The sequence below is a fragment of the Bombina bombina genome, chromosome 4, assembly GCF_027579735.1.
Source record: "Bombina bombina isolate aBomBom1 chromosome 4, aBomBom1.pri, whole genome shotgun sequence".
In the NCBI taxonomy this organism is placed as follows: Eukaryota; Metazoa; Chordata; class Amphibia; order Anura; family Bombinatoridae; genus Bombina; species Bombina bombina.
This window is the reverse complement of record NC_069502.1, coordinates 317,137,586-317,157,484: the sequence shown is the minus strand read 5'-3', so window position 1 is coordinate 317,157,484 and position 19,899 is coordinate 317,137,586. Positions and strand designations below refer to the sequence as shown.

The window sequence follows — 19,899 nt, the reverse complement described above, 5'->3', positions numbered from 1 at the left end:
ATGACAGATTATCCTTGTAATATGGAGTTTTAAGACCATTTTGTTGAAGGGACATGAAACCCAAACATTTTCTTTTATGATTCAGATAGCGCATATCATCTTAATTAATTTTGCAATTTAATTATGTTATCAAATGTACTTCATTCCCTTAATATCCTATGTTAAAGAAACAAAGCACTACTGGGAGTTAGCTGGGCACATCAATAAGCCAACAAAAATGGCATATTTATGCAGCTACCAATCAGCAGCTAGCTGTGCTTATCTAGGTATGCTTTTAAACAAAGGATACTAAGACAACTAAGCAAATTAGATAATAGAAGTAAATTGGAAAGTTGTTTGAAACTGTATGTATGCTCTATCTGAATCATGAAGGAAACATTTTGGGTTTCATGTCCCTTTAAGCTTACTACAATTTCTACAAATTATCCCCTTTGGCACAATAAATATTTCCTGTAAATGTATGCATAAATCCTAGGATACCTGTCCTCAAAACTTGATATCAGTTGGGTTCTGACACAAAAAGCATAAGGTTAAAAAAAAAAAAAAAAAAAAGCCATAATGTAATTTTTTTTTATAAACCGTTTTATGAAACAAAATACATGCTTCAGTAAGGTAATAAAAAAACTGCTGCATTCAGCTAAATTTGTGCAGCTCTTAAAAGGACATTAAACACTTGTTTTTTCTTTGCATAAATTGTAAATTATCTATTTATATAGCCCATAAAGTTTTTGGGGTTTTTTTGTTTTTTTTATGGATAGTTTTGCTTATTTTTAAATAACATTGCTCTGATTTTCAGACTCCTAACCAAGCCCCAAAGTTTTTTTTTTTTGTTTTTTTTTAAATTTTAAAATAATGTTTATTGGAGATAAAGAAAAAGATACAATATTTCCCAAGTTGTTACAAAGAATTATGGGATTATATACAGTTTGAAGCAAACATCTTTAACATAGGTTAGCTACATGTGGCGAATTATGGTTATCTGTAAGTCTCTGGTTGGATTCCAGGAGTGTCCATATTACAGTTTCATGTTACAAGTGTCCTTGAGATCCTGTTAGAAAACTATCCAATAAACCCCATTCGTAGCAAAAAGATTGCCATCGGTAACCAATACATTTGTTCCCATAAGCAAAATACAAAGCTAACAAAGATGTTCTAATTATATTAAACATATAGAAATATGCAAAGCATTCAGCCCTGTAGTAAAAAGAAAAAGAAAGAAAAAAGAAAGTCCAGAAAGAAAACATGACTCATAACAGTAATTCAAGTTTTACATTGAAGAATCCAATGTTTCATATATGTTGTACCTTACATCTAGTTCAGACGTGTCATACAAATTAGTTCAGTTCGGGTCAGTTCGGTGCGGTTCGGGTCGGGCCCCAGACATGTTCCCCCCCCCCTCCCAGTGACACAGCCTAGGCTGTTTGAGAGTTCTCTCCTTGACCACATCTCCAACATCATTTCATATGTGTCCAGCTGGCCAGATAGAAGATAGTGGTATCTTTCTAGTTGCAATGTGATATTTACTTTTAGCTTCCACTCTGAAAATGTAGGTATGCAAGTGGATTTCCAGTGGAGAGGGATCAAGACTTTAGCACAGGATAGAAGGAGTATAAGTAGTGCTTTTTGTGCCTGATTCTGGAATTTGAGTGGAAGGTGTAGTAGTAGTGTTTCTAGGGATCTAGGGATTTCTAGATCAATGATTAAGTTAATTTCTTTCCACACTTCCTCCCAGAAGGGGCTAAGTAGTGGGCAATCCCACCACACATGGGCGATGTTACCCTCCAACCCGCACCCTCTCCAGCACTTTCCCGAAGTATTAGGGTAGATCTTTTTCAATCTATATGGTGTGAGGTACCACCTACTTAGAAGTTTGTAATGAGATTCCTGTGTGCGTGCTGAGATGGAAACCCTCTTCCCCAAAAGAAACATGTGTCTCCATTCCTCAGTAGTGAAGGTGTGTCCTAGTTCTCTATGCCATTGTGTGGTGTATTGAGGTAAGGCGTCGTCAGATGGTATCAAAAAGAGTTTATAAATGATCGAGATCACATGTCTAATTTCCATAGGGGATAGGCACAGCTGTTCAAATTTCGTCAAATCTCTACCGAAGAGGTGTTTAGATTTATGTGAGCTGATATAGTGTAGTATTTGAGAGTACGCAAACCAAGAGTTTGCTAATGCAGGGTGGTCATCGTATAGTTCCTGTTGTGTTTTAAGTCTCCCCTGGGTCAATATGTTGCCTATACAGTTCAGGGGGATGGCCGGGGGGTCCGCCGCCACAGTCATGTGCAAAGGTAAGTCGTGGTTATTGTAAATAGGTGTGAGAGGAGCATAACTGGTGGAGATGTGTGAGTCTGTGGCTATTATTTTGTCCCATTCATTAAGCAGTTCCTCTAACAGTGGTAGTTTGGGTATATCATTTGGTCTGTGTTTTCTGTCAGTCCAGAACAGAGTAGCTGGGTTAGTCCTTTTAATGACATGTGAACCCACCCGTTTACAGGCTTTGTCCGCTGAAGGTTGGCACCACTCTACTATTCTCTGAAGCAAGACAGCCCGCCTATAATATTGGATGTGCGGTATGCCCAGTCCCCCCTGCTCTCTTGGTAGGTACAGAGTTTGTCTGTTAATCCTCGGTCTCACGCCTTTCCATATGTATTCCTCAATTAGATTTTGTAAAGAGGGAATGAAAGTGTGAGGGAGTGCTATAGGGGCAGCCTGTAATAAATATAATATTCTCGGCAAGACGTTCATCTTCACGACCCCGACTCTGCCGAGCCAGGAGATGGACTTGTTTTTCCATTCAGAAAAGTCCCTGGTTATCTCTTTTTTTCAAGAGCACATAGTTGGCCTCAAAGACCTAAGTGATTTCCCGAAATGTGGATTCCCAGATACTTCAATGTTCCAGTCCTTTGCAGGAATGGGGAATGGTTCCCGAGCCAGGATTGCATTTCTGGAGTTAGAGAAATGCCCAAGATTTCTGACTTTGTAAGATTAATTAAGAAGTTAGAGACTAATCCAAATCTTTCAAATTCTGCTAAGACCGCGGGAATGGATGATTCTATATCAGTTATAGTAAGTAACAAGTCGTCAGCATACATGGCCAACTTGTTTTCAATGGGACCTGTCATTATACCCTTTATCTCAGTATTGTATCTGATGTTACTGGCCAGTGCCTCAATGGTGATGGCAAATAATGCGGGGGATAACGGGCACCCTTGCCTAGTTCCATTTCCAATATGGAATGGATCAGAAAGAATGCCGTTGACTTTGATTTGTGCGTTAGGGTGTGAGTATAAGGCAAAAACGGTTCTTAAAAACGTATCTCCAAACCCCATTGCAGCCATAGATTCTCGTTGAAAAGCCCAGTCCACCCTATCAAATGCTTTCTTCGTCCGTAGACAGCAGAGCGAGAGGGATAAACTGGGCCTTAGAGAAAGCCATGAGATGAAAGATTTTTAAAGTATTGTCCCTGGCCTCTCTGCCAGGGACAAATCCCACCCGATCGGTGGATATCAGTTGTGGCAGATATTTGTTGATACGGGTTGCTAAGACCTTTGCTAGAATCTTAATATCACTGTTAAGGAGGGAGATGGGCCTATAACTCTCTGGTTTATCTGGGGGTTTCCCAGGTTTCGGTAAGATTGTTATGTGGGCTGTCAGCATAGTCTTTGGTAAGTGGCCGGAGTCAGGTAATTCATTGAACAGCTTTTGTAGGTGGGGCAAGAGTAATGGGAGAAAGGTCTTATAATATTTATTACTCAGACCATCCGGACCTGGGCTCTTCCCTGCCGGGAGAGCAGTTATTGTCTCAGCTATTTCTTCTTGTGTTAGGGGAGTATCTAAAGAATCAGATTCTTCTACAGTCAGAGTAGGTAGTCTTGTATGTCTCAAGTAGTCTTGTATGTTCTGTATATGTTTATCTGTCTCCCCTTTTTTGAGATTATATAACCCTTCATAGTAGGCATGGAAAATACGTGCAATACTGTAACTATCCTGTCTAGGTTGTCCTTGTCCGTCTTTCATAGAGTGTATATAAGTTTTCAACCTCTGGCGTGTAAGGGCTCTCACCAAAAGTCTGCCTGCTTTGTCACCCCCCTCATAATACTTTTGTCTGAGTTTTAGGGCAGAGCGCTGGTTTTCTTCTTGTAACAAGGCTCGGAACTCAAGTCGAGCTTGAGATAGTTCATTTTCTAATGAAGCATTAGTGGGGTTTCTTTTATGTTTTTCTTCTAGCACATGTATGGTGTGGAGCTTTGTATTATATTTTTCTCTGTGCTGTTTATTCAGTTTAGATTTATGTTTAATTAAAATACCTCGAAGGACACATTTGTGGGCCTCCCAGATTGTGGTGAGTGGGAGATTGTCCTGTGTGTTAATGGTGAAGTATTCCGAGATGGATCTTTCTATGTCAGTTTTTATTTCCGGATTTTTCCAGAAGCACATCCTCCATCCTCCACAAAAAAGGCGTGTTAGGTGAATTTGGCCATGCAATGTTGCAGGAGACAGGGGCATGATCCGACCATGTGATAGATAGAATATCGCTATGTGTAATGTATGATATCCCCATTGAATCAGAGAAGAGGTAGTCTATCCGGGAATACTTTCTGTGGGGGGCGGAGTAAAAGGTGAAATCTCTGTCTGTTGGGTGCAATGTTCTCCATATGTCATGTACAAGAAGATGTTTGAGTATTGAGTTGATTTGTTTCAATGTATGGTGTGAGGTGCTTGATACCCCATTAGAGGTATCGGACATGGGGATTAATGGTACATTGAGATCTCCCCCCATAAAGAGGACACCCCTCGATATTTCCTGTATTTTTTGGGTGACCCCTTTTAAGAAGTGGTCTTGCTTAGAGTTAGGTGAATAAATGTTAACTAATGTGATTAGTTTGCCGTGGAGCTGACCTACAAGGATTATATATCTACCGTCTTTCTCTTTCTCTTGGCGTATTAGGGTAAATGGTAGTTTACGATGAATAAGGACCCCTACCCCATTCTGTTTACGTGGGCCCGAGGCTAGGTACAGATTGGGGTATGCGTGATTGTGCCAATTGGGTTCTTTGGATTTGATAAAATGGGTTTCTTGAAGAAACACAATTTCCCCTCCCATTTTCTGTAAGTCTCTCGCTACTATGGATCTTTTGCCCGGGTTATTGAGGCCTTTAACATTCACCATTAGTAGTTTGATCGGGTGTGTTTTGCATCTAGTTTGTGGCTCCCTCAATATAGGGTCCCCTCGCTGTGGGTGGTGCATGGTATTTGTGGTATGTTGGTAACAAAATAAGTCAGGAGGAAGGGGGCAAGAGGTTAGAAATTGTGTACTGGGGCCCGTCCGCAATGACACTCTAAAACCAGCAATACAAATGTACAATAAAAATAGCAACATTGGATTAATTGTATACAAATACTTTATGAGAGAGTAAGTCTAACAGGCTGTGCCCTGCTAGGCCCATGTAGAGATGAAACTGAAAAAGGAGTTAAACCAAACTAGACTGAACCGCTCACTTTATAAATATAACAAAACATAACTAAATAAATCTAAGTATAGGGCCTGTAGGCATATCGCTGCCCTTTATATATTTCCTGGAGCACAGTGAGGACTTCCCCGTGATGTGACAAGTGATATGGAGGTAGAAGATCAGGGATCTTAAGAATTCCATGCTGAAACATCCATTTCAGGCATCTATGTGATCAGGGTGGGAGTATCAATATGCGCCAGAAAATTGCATGAATATCTAGTACATTAGATTGTAACTCGGAGTATTGTTATACTAATTTCTAACAGTAGGTAAGTTAAAACATAACATGCGAGGCAGGAAATAAACTACAGATCTCAACACAACTGTGTCCATTATGAAAAAACCAGGACAATATACATTTTCATGCAAACCTGAGCCGGAACCACAATCGGTATTGTAGATAAGTCCTCATCACTGTTCCTTTGCGGTTTTCTGGTTATAAAAGTTATTAGATGTATCTGCCGCTATGTCTTCTTGAGGTGGTCTAGGCACGGGAGGGGGGTTAAGCCCTAATGATTTGAAGAAAGGGACAAGGTCCTCAATTGATCTGTAAATAGCTGTGTGGTCTCCCTTAGATGCTATTATACTCGTGGGGAAGCCCCAGCAGTAAATAATTTTGTGTTCCTGAAGGATGCAAGTAATAAATCTCAGTTCCATCCTTTTCTGTAATGTGGTTGGGCTAAGGTCCGAGAAAATCTGCAGGGCTACTCCAGCATGAGTGATCGGATGTTTATTTCTACTATGTTTCAAGATCTCCTCCTTGTCTTTAAAATTCAGAACTCGAAGGATGACATCCCTGGGGGGAGCTTTCGCTGATGGTTTGGGGCGGAGAGCCCTATGTGCTCTCTCTATTTCGATTGCTGGGGACATAGGAGTACCTTTAAGTGTGCGGAACAGGTCTTGGAGGTAGCCTTGGAGAGCTGATGGGTGTATAGACTCTGGGATTCCCCTGATCCGTATGTTGTTCCGCCTGCCGCGGTTATCCAAATCTTCTACTTTGTCCATTAAACTGTGTATCATGTCGGTGTTGTATTGCGCTCTGGATGAGGTGTCTTTCAGTTCCTCCACAAAATTATTATGATTTTGTTCCACACTGGTGACCCTTCGTGTCAGATCTGTAATGTCTTTACGGAGTTCACTGAAGAGACTCTTAACTTCCTCCATGACCCCCTTGATGTCTGCTTTGGATGAAAGTGACAACAGGTCCTCTTTGGTGACATAGGATGGGGGCAGTGTGGGTGCCTCTTGTGGTTGCGTGGGGGCGGCTTGTCTCATATCTGGTTGAGCTGACAATGAGTCTGAAACAGGGGGGTCGGCAGTTTTAAGGTAATGGTTCATGTTTCGGGGTTTGGAGGTTTTTTCCCCTGTTGTGTTTTTCTTTTGGGGCATTACAGGTGCCTGTCCCCACTAGAGTTTATTGTTTCCCAATCTCTGTGATGAGATGTCTATTGTCAGTTCACACAGAGTTATAGCAGGTTAGTTATGCGTGTTGGAAGATATAAATCTGCTTTTTGTAATTAAAAAGAGTCCACAATATATTTTATTCCATGAAGCTCAGTTGCACCAATTGTTAAGCCTTGTTAAGTGGCTTGTCTGTCTCCTATGATTCTTGGCACAGGAGCAGTGCTGCAGATTGGGGGGCAGTGTTAATGTAGTATTTGGGGGGTGGTGGGTAGCCTGTATATTACAGCCCTCTAACCCGATGGGGGTTCTCTTAATGTGCCCCGAGAACAATTGGTGTATTCACTTCTGCAGCTAAGCAGTGTTATCTTGTACTGGACACTTTATTTATGTGAATGTCTCTTTTGCCCCTGCACGCCTGATGCGATTACCTTGGGGCCTACCCGGTACTCTGTACAGACCTTGTGAGGGCTGCGGCCTGTACTATTTCACTGAAACTCACCGCCAGTTCCCGGCACCTCTCTTCCTTTGCGGGCCGGGGTAGATGTGTTCCGTTGCCAACGTGTGCTGCGGGGCCGGTATTGGGAATATTCTCAGCCGGGTGGTGGGCAGTTCGAGTCAAGGCGATGTGTGTTCTGCCGCTCGTTACTCGCTGTCCGCGAGTATCTTCTCTGCCAGAGGTGTTGTGCCGGCTTGCGCTGTTTATCCTTTGCCGTGTGGATGCAGCTTGATCCTCTCTGGTGAGTGCGCTTCTAGCTGTTAGGTATAGGATTGGTACCGGGGTGGTTGGAGATACTCCCAGTTAGGTGCCGCGTGTACTCCGATGCTCGCGGTTAGGCCAGATATTTTGTTTAGTTCAGCTAACACCTTCTCCTCACTTCTGATTGTTGGTGTAGGGGTTCCCCACTGTTTTCTTATAGGTTTGAGCGGTTCAGATGGTTTCCATATTCTGATTTAATATAAAGGGCCTAGGCAAGTAGCAGGAGCTCTAAGCTATAGCGGCCATCTACCAGCGCGGCCAAGCTCCGCCTCCCAAGCCCCAAAGTTTTAGGAGAATACCGACGTATACCTACTCCAGCTTGCTTCTGTTTGTGTAAAGGTTCTTTTCATATGCAAAGGAAGGGGGATGGGGGAGTGTCTGATATTTCCCACTTGCAGTGGGTGTTCCAGAAAGCTTTTAAACAGAGATAAACTGGAAGCTTCTAAGTAAGTTTTTAAACAGTTTTATACTGGCTTTTTATATCAGTATCTGTGCAGATTATTCTTTAATGTAGTGTCTATTACATGCAGTTATATGAAAATTGGTGTATACTGTCCTTTTACGTCACAATGGTTCATGCACATATCCTTGTGCTTTATTTATTGACATTATCATGCCCCTTTTTAAGTTACTGTATTTTTAACGTTGTCACCTTTTTAATACTTTCATGTGCATTTAATATTTTTCTTTTTTGATAGGATTTGAAAAACTGGGATAATGTGCCATTTTATTGTGCTTAGAGGGAGAAGTTACTTATCTTTTCAGGGGGGTGGGGGGAGTAACTATTCCTTAAAGCCAGGTCTACAAGTGACATCTTCACAAATGTGACCTGAGGTTGCATAATATACCAATGGATGGTGGTGTGTTGCCTCTGGCTAACTGCCCTTTAAAGTGAAAGTAAAGTTGAGTATATCCCTACATATGCTTATATAAATCTATTAAAAATAACATCACTTTCATTTATCATTTTTTATTAATTTGTATATATCATCATTTTTTTACCCTCAAAGCCGCAATACTTGTTAGCCGTTCCTCCGCCTGCATTATAAAAAAAAATGCCTTCTGTTGTGATGAAACTGCGATATCCGAATTTCATTGGTCCCCCATGGGCGTCTAACCTGTTCTATTTATGCACCATTTTCAAATGCGCATACGGCTATCCTCGAAGTTCATCCACGATCTGATGCACATACACGATAGCCGCATACTCATTTGGAAATTCAAGGGAAATCCCTTATAGTGACGTAACTCAGATGAAACAATATACTTTGTTAGAACTAACTAAATTTTGCTTGCTCGTTACAGCCATCGGGGAATTCTCTGCTTACAAACAAATTATACGATCGCCGCACCCATACTAAACAATGAATCCAGTGATTCAATGTTTAATATCGGAGTGGAGCTCGTATCATTGCGCATGCACGAAATATTGGGCTCATGAGAGCGTGCACAACTAAAGATGTATAGAGTGGGTGGGACCGCTCTTTCCTCTAACACTTCTAAACCCGGAAGCTAGCAGGGGGCGGGAGGAAGCTAGCTAAAGATACGCAATATTAAATATAAATTTCCAAAGTATAGGAACTTTTTTTAAACATAAAAAGTTAGCGACTATACATTATGGGAGTTGTATTATCAAGCGTTGTTGGCTGATCTAAAAATGTACTTTCACTTTAAATACAAGCACTGAAAATCCAACTGTAATTTCCTTTAGACAGAAACCAGTCACAGATGTTTACATGCAGCTTAGAGGACAATACAAGTAAATTATCTGCTTGAATTGTTTTTTACTACTCTAAACAGTTACAGTTATTATAATTTTGGCAACCTGGTAGAGTGTTCAGTTACAGTAGAAGTATGGTGGTAGTGCTCTCTATTTGATTCAGAGGCCTGTAAAATAAAAATCAAACCCAATGAACATACCAGACTGACTATCAGTTACTTCTGGTCTTTCTCATGCGTTTCTCCTCCCCAGCTCAGCCCTCTGAAATAAAAAAACATAAAGAAGCCCCTCTCTCACCTGTAAAGTAGGTACAGAATGAACTGGCTGTTGCAGTTAAGAATAGTACATTGCAGGTCATAGACTGCTCCAATAGGGAAAAGAAGAGAAGTTTTGCTTTCTGCCATGTTGTAATTTGTAGTAATCATGGCCGTCTGGGAATTACTGAGCATTGGAGTTAGCAGTGACTTTAAAATACACAACTAGGACATGTTGCAAAGTTTTGTTTGTTTTATATTTAGTTGAAGACCTGACATAAATGTACAGGTTTGCATTTGCTTCTCTTGAGATTTGTTTTAAGATGTATATTATTTTATTCCTCTAAACACTTTATGTATATGCCACACATCCTTAGACGATTTGAGCTGTAACTGTTGTTCTAATGTGAGCTCTAATTGACTAATAAAAATGGAAAAATATTAACAGCACTGGGTGGGATTTGAACATAGCAACAAGGCACTCTGTCTTGCAAGCTATCTGGTCTCTTCGTCTGTATTGCTCTTTCTGGCCAGGACCTTATCTTTTAGCCTCTAACAAACATGTAGCTGAATAAAAGAAATTTAATGTAGCAAGGACATATAAATGGGGTCCCTGCTCAAAATAATGCTTCGGTATAATTATAAATGGTGCCTGTTTTCTTCTTCTCTTGTACAGGGATTGATTACCAGCCAGGGTAAAGTGAATAAGTTGGCTCGGTGATAAAGATAGGGTTCAGACAATTTTTTTTACTGGTCGGCTGAATGTGTACAATTAAAGGGACATAAACCCCCAAAAATGTATTGAATGATTCAGATAGTACATACAATTTTAAACAACCTTCAAATGTATTTTTATTATCAAATTTGCTTCATTCTCTTGGTATCCTTTGTTGAAGGATTAACTGCTCTCGTGGGAGCTAGCACAACTGGTAAACCAATCATAAGAGGCAAATAGTTGCCGTTATCTTCCAGTAGTGCATTGCTGCTACCTAGGTTTATTTTTCAATAGAAGATACCAAAATAACAAAGCAAATTCGATAATAGAAGTAAATTGGAAACATGTTTAAAGTTGCATGTTTTATCTGAATTATGAAAGAAGCATTTTAGGTTTGATATCTCTTTAAATAAATTTAAAAAAGAATCAATATTTAGGCACACAGTCATAGCATAGATATGATTGAAAATAGTTTTTTTATATTTTATTTAGACTGTATTCTAAAGATGATATAAAATAAATATTGTGTTCCAACATTCCTATGTGGAGGTTGGCTTATCCTTTGTTGCCAAAACAGAACAAAAACTTGATTGACTTATTTGAAACATTTAAAATATGCATTATATATTTCAAGGTTTTCACGTCATTGAATGGTTTGTGTATTTTCCTGTTTGCTTTTAGTTCACTAGTAATTAAAGGTTGTAGGTTAACATTCACCCTATTCAGTGCTTTTTAACACAATATAGGCTGTATATATTCTTTATTTTTAACTGAAGTCATATTATCTATCATTTTTAGTATTCCTCCACAGGATGTTTGCTGTCGCTTCATCACACTGAAAAGCCAGAGCATGAGGACGTCTGTGAATATCGACCCTATTCCTGCCCATGTCCCGGAGCTTCCTGCAAATGGCAGGGTTCATTGGAAGCAGTAATGCCCCACCTCACACATGCTCACAAAAGCATCACTACACTTCAGGGAGAAGATATTGTCTTCCTTGCCACGGACATTAACCTTCCAGGGGCTGTTGATTGGGTCATGATGCAGTTCTGCTTTAGCCATCACTTTATGTTGGTACTAGAAAAGCAGGAGAAATATGAAGGACACCAGCAGTTTTTTGCCATAGTTCTTCTTATAGGCACAAGGAAACAGGCAGAGAACTTTGCCTACAGGCTTGAACTTAATGGGAACCGCAGACGTTTAACCTGGGAGGCGACGCCAAGGTCCATTCATGATGGAGTCGCAGCAGCTATTGTGAACAGTGATTGTTTGGTTTTTGATACAGCCATTGCACATCTCTTTGCAGATAATGGGAATCTGGGCATTAATGTCACCATATCTACTTGTTGTCCATGATGATTTATTGTTTTTGTAGAGAGAATAGATGTTTTAAGTAGCTCCATTGTAGTTTCTATTGTATTAGTCTTTATTAAACTAAACTTATTTGTTGTATAAAAAAAATCAAATGCCACCTTTTTTTTTTGTAGAAAATATGTAAAGACAGTAAAATGTTTTTAAGAGAATTTCATACAACCTTATCTTTTCTTGTCTCTGTATAGTAAGGTGAATACCTCCTTTTTTAATGGAGAGGCTGCCAGAAGCAGTTTATAGTTTTTAAAAGCAGTCTTGCAGGTCTGAAAATGGTGAAAACATAGTGTGCCAATCTTATAATAATATCATTTAAAAGGAACCTGCTAACAGTGCAATGCTTTATGACATTTTGTACTGTAAAACAATATTCTGTGTATATGAAAAAATGAAAGTAAAAACTGTTTAAATGCAAATTAAAACTAATACTGCACTATTGCACAACTGCTGATAATTTACTAAGTGTGACAAGAACATTTTTTGGTTTATTTGAAAAAAGAAAAGAAAATACATTTGAAATGTCCTCTTTTTAAAGATACAAAGAAACAAAAGTTTAATACAAGGTCTACATAAATATATTAAATAAATAGTCTAGTCAAAATTAAACATTCATTATTCAGATAGAGCAGGAAATTTTATGCAACTTTCTAATTTACTCCTATTATCAAGTTTTCTTTGTTCTCTTGGTATCTTTATTTTAACGGAAGCATAGGAGCCGGCCCATTTTTGGTTCAGCACCTGGGTATAGCGCTTGCTGATTAGTTGGCTACATTCAGACACCAATCGGAAAGTGATACCCAGGTGGCTGAACAAAAAATGGACCGGCTCCTATGCTTACATTCTTGCTTTTTCTAATAAAGATAGCAAGAGAACAAAGAAAAACTAATAGTAGTAAATTAGAAAGTTGCTTAAAATGTCCTGCTCTATCTTATTTGTGAAAGTTTAATTTTCACTAGACTATTCCTTTAACTACAATAAAGAATATTTAAGGGAATACTGTAACAGGATAATTGTATACAGGGACTATATAGCCTTTGTATATTATTGTGTACCTGCTGCTGCTAAGCAGTGTAGAAAAAAATGCTACTTTTAATAAACTTTTTTCTTTAAATATATATTAAACTTAATAATCAATTCCATAAAAATAGTCAGTGTTCAACTTGAATGTATATGAATAATACTGTGGTCATCACTGCTTCTGTGAAGTAACCTAAGGAATGTATGTTGGTGCATCTTACTGATGCAACTTCTGAAACTAAGAACACACCAGCATAGTTATTATAGATTAAATTAATGAACAGGAAGATGTTTAATTTATTTATTCATGAACAAAGGTTTTCCTTTCAAAATTTGCTAAAGAAAAATATTTGTAATAAATTATTTGGCTTGTTCTGAAGATTCTAATATTTGAACTAAGTGGAGAGAAAAATAAATGTTTGATCAGTGATATATTAAATTGCCATATTTACTTTAATTTTTTTAATAAAATATTTCCAAAATTATTGGGAGTTTTATCTGCTCTTTTTGAATATATATTTTTTTCTAATGTATTTTTAATATGTAAAGATGTGTGCTTTTGTGTATATATGTGTATGTATGTATATGTATATTTATATATATATATATATATATATATATATATATATTTATATATATATGTATGTTTGTGTGTGTGTAACTGTATATGTATATATACAGCTGCATTATTTTTGCAACAAGTAAAAAGTTAACTAGCTTTATGTATTACAAATAAAAAGAATAAACACATTAACAAAATCATCCAAATACATGTATACATAAAATAGGGAGAATTAAATATCAGACGCCTATTAGCTACAATATTCTGGGCAATTCATAATCAAACCACACCTAATGTTCTTCATACAATTCTGATTTATTTTTCCATCTCTGATGTTTTATCAGACTATATATTGTAATCTATTTCCACAGTTTATCCAATTAGGGTAAAAAAATATTCTCAATCTGCCAGTTTCCCATCATAAGCATGGTACCTATGTGCAGTGTTTTTCAACTCTTGTCCTCAGTCCACATTTTCAGGATATCGAGAGCTCAGGTGTGATAATCTGCATATTACTAATCCATAGTTATTAACCTACTCTTACCTAAGGTAATTATGAAAATGTGACCTACTAGTGTACCTTAATGACTGTCAGATGGACCATAATACCATATACAAGTATGTATATAATATTATTCCTTATGATTCAAGCAATGCAAGTAAAGGGAAAAGTGATGGTAAGTATTACCTTTAGCATCTGATCAACACCTTCCCTGCCGGGAATTTTAGAAGTGTGGTGCGCAGCTGTAATTAACGGCCTTTTAATTACCACAAAGCAATGCCAAAGCCATACATGTCTGCTATTTTATAACAAAGGAAATCCCAGAAAATCATTTACAACCATTTGTCTCAGTGAGCAACCCAAAGTTTGTGAAAAAGTTAACTATTTTTTTCGATGATTGTATTTAGCGGTAAAATATTGGTATCAAATATACCGAAATGGGCCGAGATCAATATCTTTGGTTGACTACTTTAAAAATATATATAGTTTTGGAGAGTCACTGTTTAGGAATTTGGTCAGTTCTCCCATACCAAATGATGAGAGTAAGCCCATTGCATCATTTTAGAAATAGCTGCAGAAAAGTGATCCAAAATAATAAAGTTATATACGTAAGGTCTTGGCTAATTCATAGGATGACAATAAATATTATGTTTTTTTTCTCAGTTAGAAAGCTACATCTTATTGTAGAACATGATAAACTTAATTTTTATTTTTTTTATTTTACAATCATTTCGGAATTCTGTGAATTACTGTTATCCACTGAAAGCTCTTTTTATGTCTATATCTATCTATCTATATCTATCTATATATATATATATATATATATATATATATATATATATATATATACTGTGTATATATATATAATTTATTTTTTTCATAGGTAAATAAACAAAAACAAAGGTTCTGTTTAAACGGAGTGATAACAAAAATGCTTAAAATTCTTCTTTACTTTGGGTATTTCTATGAAATTACCAGTAGTGAAGGGTTTAACCTAAATGTATAATATACCTAGATTTTGCAGGAGTTGAATACAGTAAAAGGCATGCAGCAGTAAAGTGCACTATCACATTAAAGTATTTTACTACTGTACCTTTACGAGTCATTACCTGAGAAGCAAAGGTTTTCGTACCTCACTAAAATCTTAAGGCCTAACAGAGGGGAAATTATTTCATTTACTTTTCTCTAATCTTTTGTGTGGCAAATTATATCTCTAAAGTTAAACAAGGAAGATCTTTTAATACACAACTCTCGAGAAAAATATGAGATCGCTATACCTCTATTAGATATCTATTTTACTAGCAATTTGCATGTTTTTATTACTCCATCCATAACTAGTTCAATAACATTTGGAATTTTTTAAAATATCTATTGGGACCTTACCTGGAATACATTTTTTTATAATTTTGAACATATTTAAGAATAGTTTCTTCCATGCTAGGATATTTTTTATAAACTATATGACCAGAAGTACAGTATGTGGACACCTGACCATCACACCTATATGAGCTAGTTGGACATCTCATTCCAAAACCATGAGCATTAATATGCTGATGATGCTTCCAGATGCGGTTTGGAACTCTATAGTGAGTGATGCAACAAATGATAAGCAATTTTTACTCGCTGCATGCTACAGCACTCAGTGACCCTGCTCTGTGAGTTTACGTGGTCTACCACCTCATGTCTGGACTCTTGTTGCTTCTAGGTGCTTCCATTTCACAATAATAGCATTTACAATTCACTGGGCCAGATCTAGTAGGGCAGAAAGTTAACAAACTGATTTATGCAAACACTTCATTGTAATTGTAAATTAATATTCAGATAATCACATTTATTTTGAGTACAAGTTTCATAGTTTAAAAGTGTCACTTGAAGAATATTTTATTTGTGGTACTCATTTGGAATTTTGTTTTCAACTATTGTTTCTGCTTCTGCTCCATTTATTAAAACTAAAGAACAATGGTTTTTAATAACTGAACTTAAGAGTGTGCAAAAATGTATTCACTGCAAACAAAAAGCTGTGCAAACAGGCAAGATATGCTGCTCAGAACAGGTCAAGATGGAGTGCAAAATCTATCAGTAGAGCTCTAACTGCTTTGACCAGCGGATAACACTACTATTGTGATTTCCAATTTCACTCTCAGCCAGTAGTAATAATGTGAGCAAGTTATAATGTGTGTACAAATCTGTTTTATGCAGAAATATTCTGCACTACTACTGCAGCCTCAATTTAAAAATAAATGTGATTAGCACAAGATTGAATATAAATAAAATACACTAGGTGAAAATCACTATAGTAATTGGATGAGAGAAAGTAGGAGCACTACTATGCTAAGATATTAGCAAAAAAACATGGCATATGAGGCACAGAATCTAATATGAATTATTTATATAGTAAACTCTGGAATTTGAGAATTATATTTAGCTTGGGTCCTGATAAAGCAATGATACTTATAGATATGTATTAAACAAAGTGAGCAGAGCATTTAAAAGGCAAATCAAACGCTTTAAAATGGAATAACACATTAAAAAACACCCTTAAAGGGACAGTTTACTCAAAAATTTTCTCCCCATTAATTTGTTCCCAATGATCCACTTTACCTGCTGGAGTGTATTAAATTGTTTACAAGTAGCTCCTTTACCCTTATATTGGCATTTGAAATTGTTAATTTAGCATGTGGTATCCCCACCTATTCTGAAAGTTTGTGGCCGCGCGTACCAGCTATAGATAAGCTTTGTAAACACAGCCAGCAGAAGAAATTACACTCCCAGTGTGATAAAGCAGAGATAAGGTAATAAAATGTTGATTTTCCATTGTTCTCTCAAAGTATTGGTGATTGTTTTAAGGACAGATATAAGATAAAGAAGCAGGTATATGTGCACAATGTGATACAGTAATGAGATCTGATTATACCTACAAGTTCAACCCATTTTATTAGGTTGTGGCTTCAAAACACAAAATCAGAGCTTTAATATACAGAAATAAACCTTAAAAAGATAATTTTCATACATTTTTTACTCTGCAGTTGGTAAAAAAAGCAATTGTAAACACATTAAGGGAAAAACTATTTTACAGTATACTGTCCCTTTAAGATTCTTCCCATACATATATTGCTTTTAATTAGGGGCTGAGATGAAGAGTATCGAAAGTGTCAACAAATGTATGTCAATCAGCTCTACAGTGTTCCGCAAAGATAAGCACTTTCACAAACCTGGCCTATTATGTCTGAAGGTGATGAATCAGGTTTTCCAATTAGATTGTGAAGAAAATAAATAAGTTAGTAAATCGTTTGTCTGTTTAAATTAACTACAAATACTGCAAACAATGTTATCTAAACCTTTTTCATCTCTTTGACTATATTTATCAATCCAGAATTTATCAAAAACTTCTAAAAAAAAAAAAAAATCGAACACTTCTCTTATCAGAAAGCTCTGTAATCTGAACCTGTAATGCAAAATTAAAAAATACTCATCAAACTTAACCCTTTCCCACCGTTAGGTTGTTCCATGCTGTCCTCACTGTGCTGGGCTTTAACACCGTTAGGAAGGCATGGAACGTCCTCCTGCAGCCATAGCAGCTTGGTAAATGGGATCGCGGGCTACAGGGCATGCCTAGCGTCATAGGCACTCCCCCCTGACCTGATCCTATCATTTAAATCATGTAATGTCATTAAATCCTTCTGTGCTGGGGATAGTTCAGCCATCGTAATTTAGACCTCTATATTAAAAAGTCAATCAGCTTATCCAGATTCCCTTGCATTCAGAAACTCAGAGTTTAGGGTTTAGAGCACTGGCCAGATTTTCAGGATTACCTTTGGTGAGATTAGGTAAAACAGCCATAATTACCAATCAGCTGATTATTTCACCTGTTTGCTAGTTCAGATATCCTCACAATCTGACCTGTTATGGGTCTGAGGACAGGTGTGAAAACCAGTGGTTTAGACAAATGGCCAGTGCACTCATAGACTATTAGGTTAGGATCTGCAAACACAGGGTAAACAACTTGAAAGAGAATAGAGCAGGGCAACCTGTGACTCAAGAGTAAATGCAATTTTATTGTTGGCGCACACAATAGACACTCACAGGATAATGATGTCAGTGTATAGAAGCATCACAGTCCCTTATGCTGCGGTTACTGCTTGTTTCTCCAACTGCTGATCCCTACTGCTCAGCATGGACCATGTTGTACGGTGCTTGCAAGTGAGGTATAGTGGCTGATGTGTAACAAAATTCCCCTATGCTTTTTGTTCTTCATCTGAAGAATTTTTTCAAGGGCTAGCATAGTTCAGTTATTATACCCACTAAAGTTGCTCAGAAGCAAAATTTAGCACTAGACAATTACAAAAGAGAAGCACATCCAGAATTTTTGTTCACAAACGGTGACAAAATGACGTTACGTAATCGAGAAGAAATAGCATGGTGGAAGAAATGCAAACACTGTATCAAAAACTGAAGCCCCATCTGTAAACAAGCCATTGATAGGAGATGAGACAACCTAACAAAACCAGCTCCAAAAATCTGTACTTTGGAAGTTACTTATAAAGTTATGAAGACCAGGGTAATATAGTGTAAACCCTAGTTTCCCAACCTGTGGTACGTGTGGTTTCTTTTTTTTTATATATATATAACAAGCACATTAATTGCATTTAATTATTAATAATAATGGACTGTGTTTTATGTTCTTATTATTCTCTTGTTGTAATATTGATAAATCTTAAATTCCAGAATACATAAAACAAATATATAACTCTTATATATTTACTTAATATATCTGATAAAAGCTTGTGAAATCAAGTGATACACAAATTCCATTTTTGCTCATGTAAAAAATTAGAGGGACAGTTTACTCACCTTTAATTTGTTCCCAATGATCCACTTTACCTGCTGGAGTGTATTAAATTGTTTACAAGTATTTCCATTGCCCTTATATTGGCATTTGAAATAGTTGATTTAACCTGTGGTATTCCCAACTATTCTATAAGTGTTTGGCCTTAAGGCCAAGCTGTGTAAACACAGCCAGTAGAAGGAATTACACTCCTAGTGGGGTATAGAAGAGATATGGTAATAAAATGTTAATTTTCCATTGTTCTCTCCAAGTATTGGTGATGGGTTTACGGACAAATTTAAGATAAAGGGGCATTTATATGTACACAATGTGATAAAGTAATGAGATTATAACTACAAGCTCAACCCATTTTATTAGATCAGCTAATTCATATACACAAATAAACCTTAAAAAGCAAATCTCGGGGGCGTGTCCATACAGAGATCTGAGATGGTCGCACTTTCCTAGAATTCCGGCTGAAAAACTGAGAAATCCGCCGATATCGGAGCCATCAAGCAGCAAATACCCAATTTCAATCATACCTACATCTGTGCTAGTTAATAGCATAATTAATATCATTTTATCCGCTGTGTTTTTGAAACTGAAGTAAAGAATCGGACGTTTAAGGCCTAGGGCGGCAGCTCACAGTAGGCATCGCTACCCGACTCTGTAACACGAGGTTCTTTGCCAGAACTGGTCACAAAAGAATAATAGTATTGACTTTGACTATACCAATTAAACAACACGGACAATATTAGCACTCAGCAGAAATGGAGAAGATAACTACTGCGGAGCACACCATTCCACAATAAGCATGGCCACCAAGCGGGACACAAACTTTATAGCCTGTATCAACCAGCGCTTGGATAGCCTTGAAGCTCGACTACTAAGCCTATTGGAGAGAGCTCTGCAGGACTTTCTGATGGGACGCCTTGATACACCTCTAATGTTGGCTTCTCTCACAGGAACGCTAGATAACTATGCCAAGTTAGATGGGCCTACAACCACATGTGGTCCTGCAATTACCCGATCCCAACAAAGGCCTCAACAACAGGAGATTTTAACCCCTACAAAGCAAAGGAAACCGCTTACATCGGAACTCCAAAAGAGAAATTATTCTCTCCGTACTCACCATACCAGCACTGCGGACACAGATGGATGTATTGTTGTAAAGGGCGCACCTATCACTGCCTCATCTTCCACGACTCACACCGTCGCATCACAAAATTCAATACAGGCGGGATGGATCTTGCCGGTGG

At 37.5% G+C, this 19,899-nt stretch overlaps 1 protein-coding gene across 1 annotated transcript in view; it reads left to right on the top strand.

Moving 5' to 3' along the window:
- SIAH2 (siah E3 ubiquitin protein ligase 2) overlaps nucleotides 1–13,236 on the top strand; it is a 48,387-nt gene extending 35,151 nt beyond the window's left edge. The window contains exon 2 of the mRNA XM_053710038.1: nucleotides 11,165–13,236. Within this exon, the coding sequence (XP_053566013.1) occupies nucleotides 11,165–11,722 (558 nt within the window). The 3' untranslated portion in view covers nucleotides 11,723–13,236. The remainder of the gene's footprint in view (nucleotides 1–11,164) is intronic.
- Nucleotides 13,237–19,899: the final 6,663 nt, after the last annotated feature.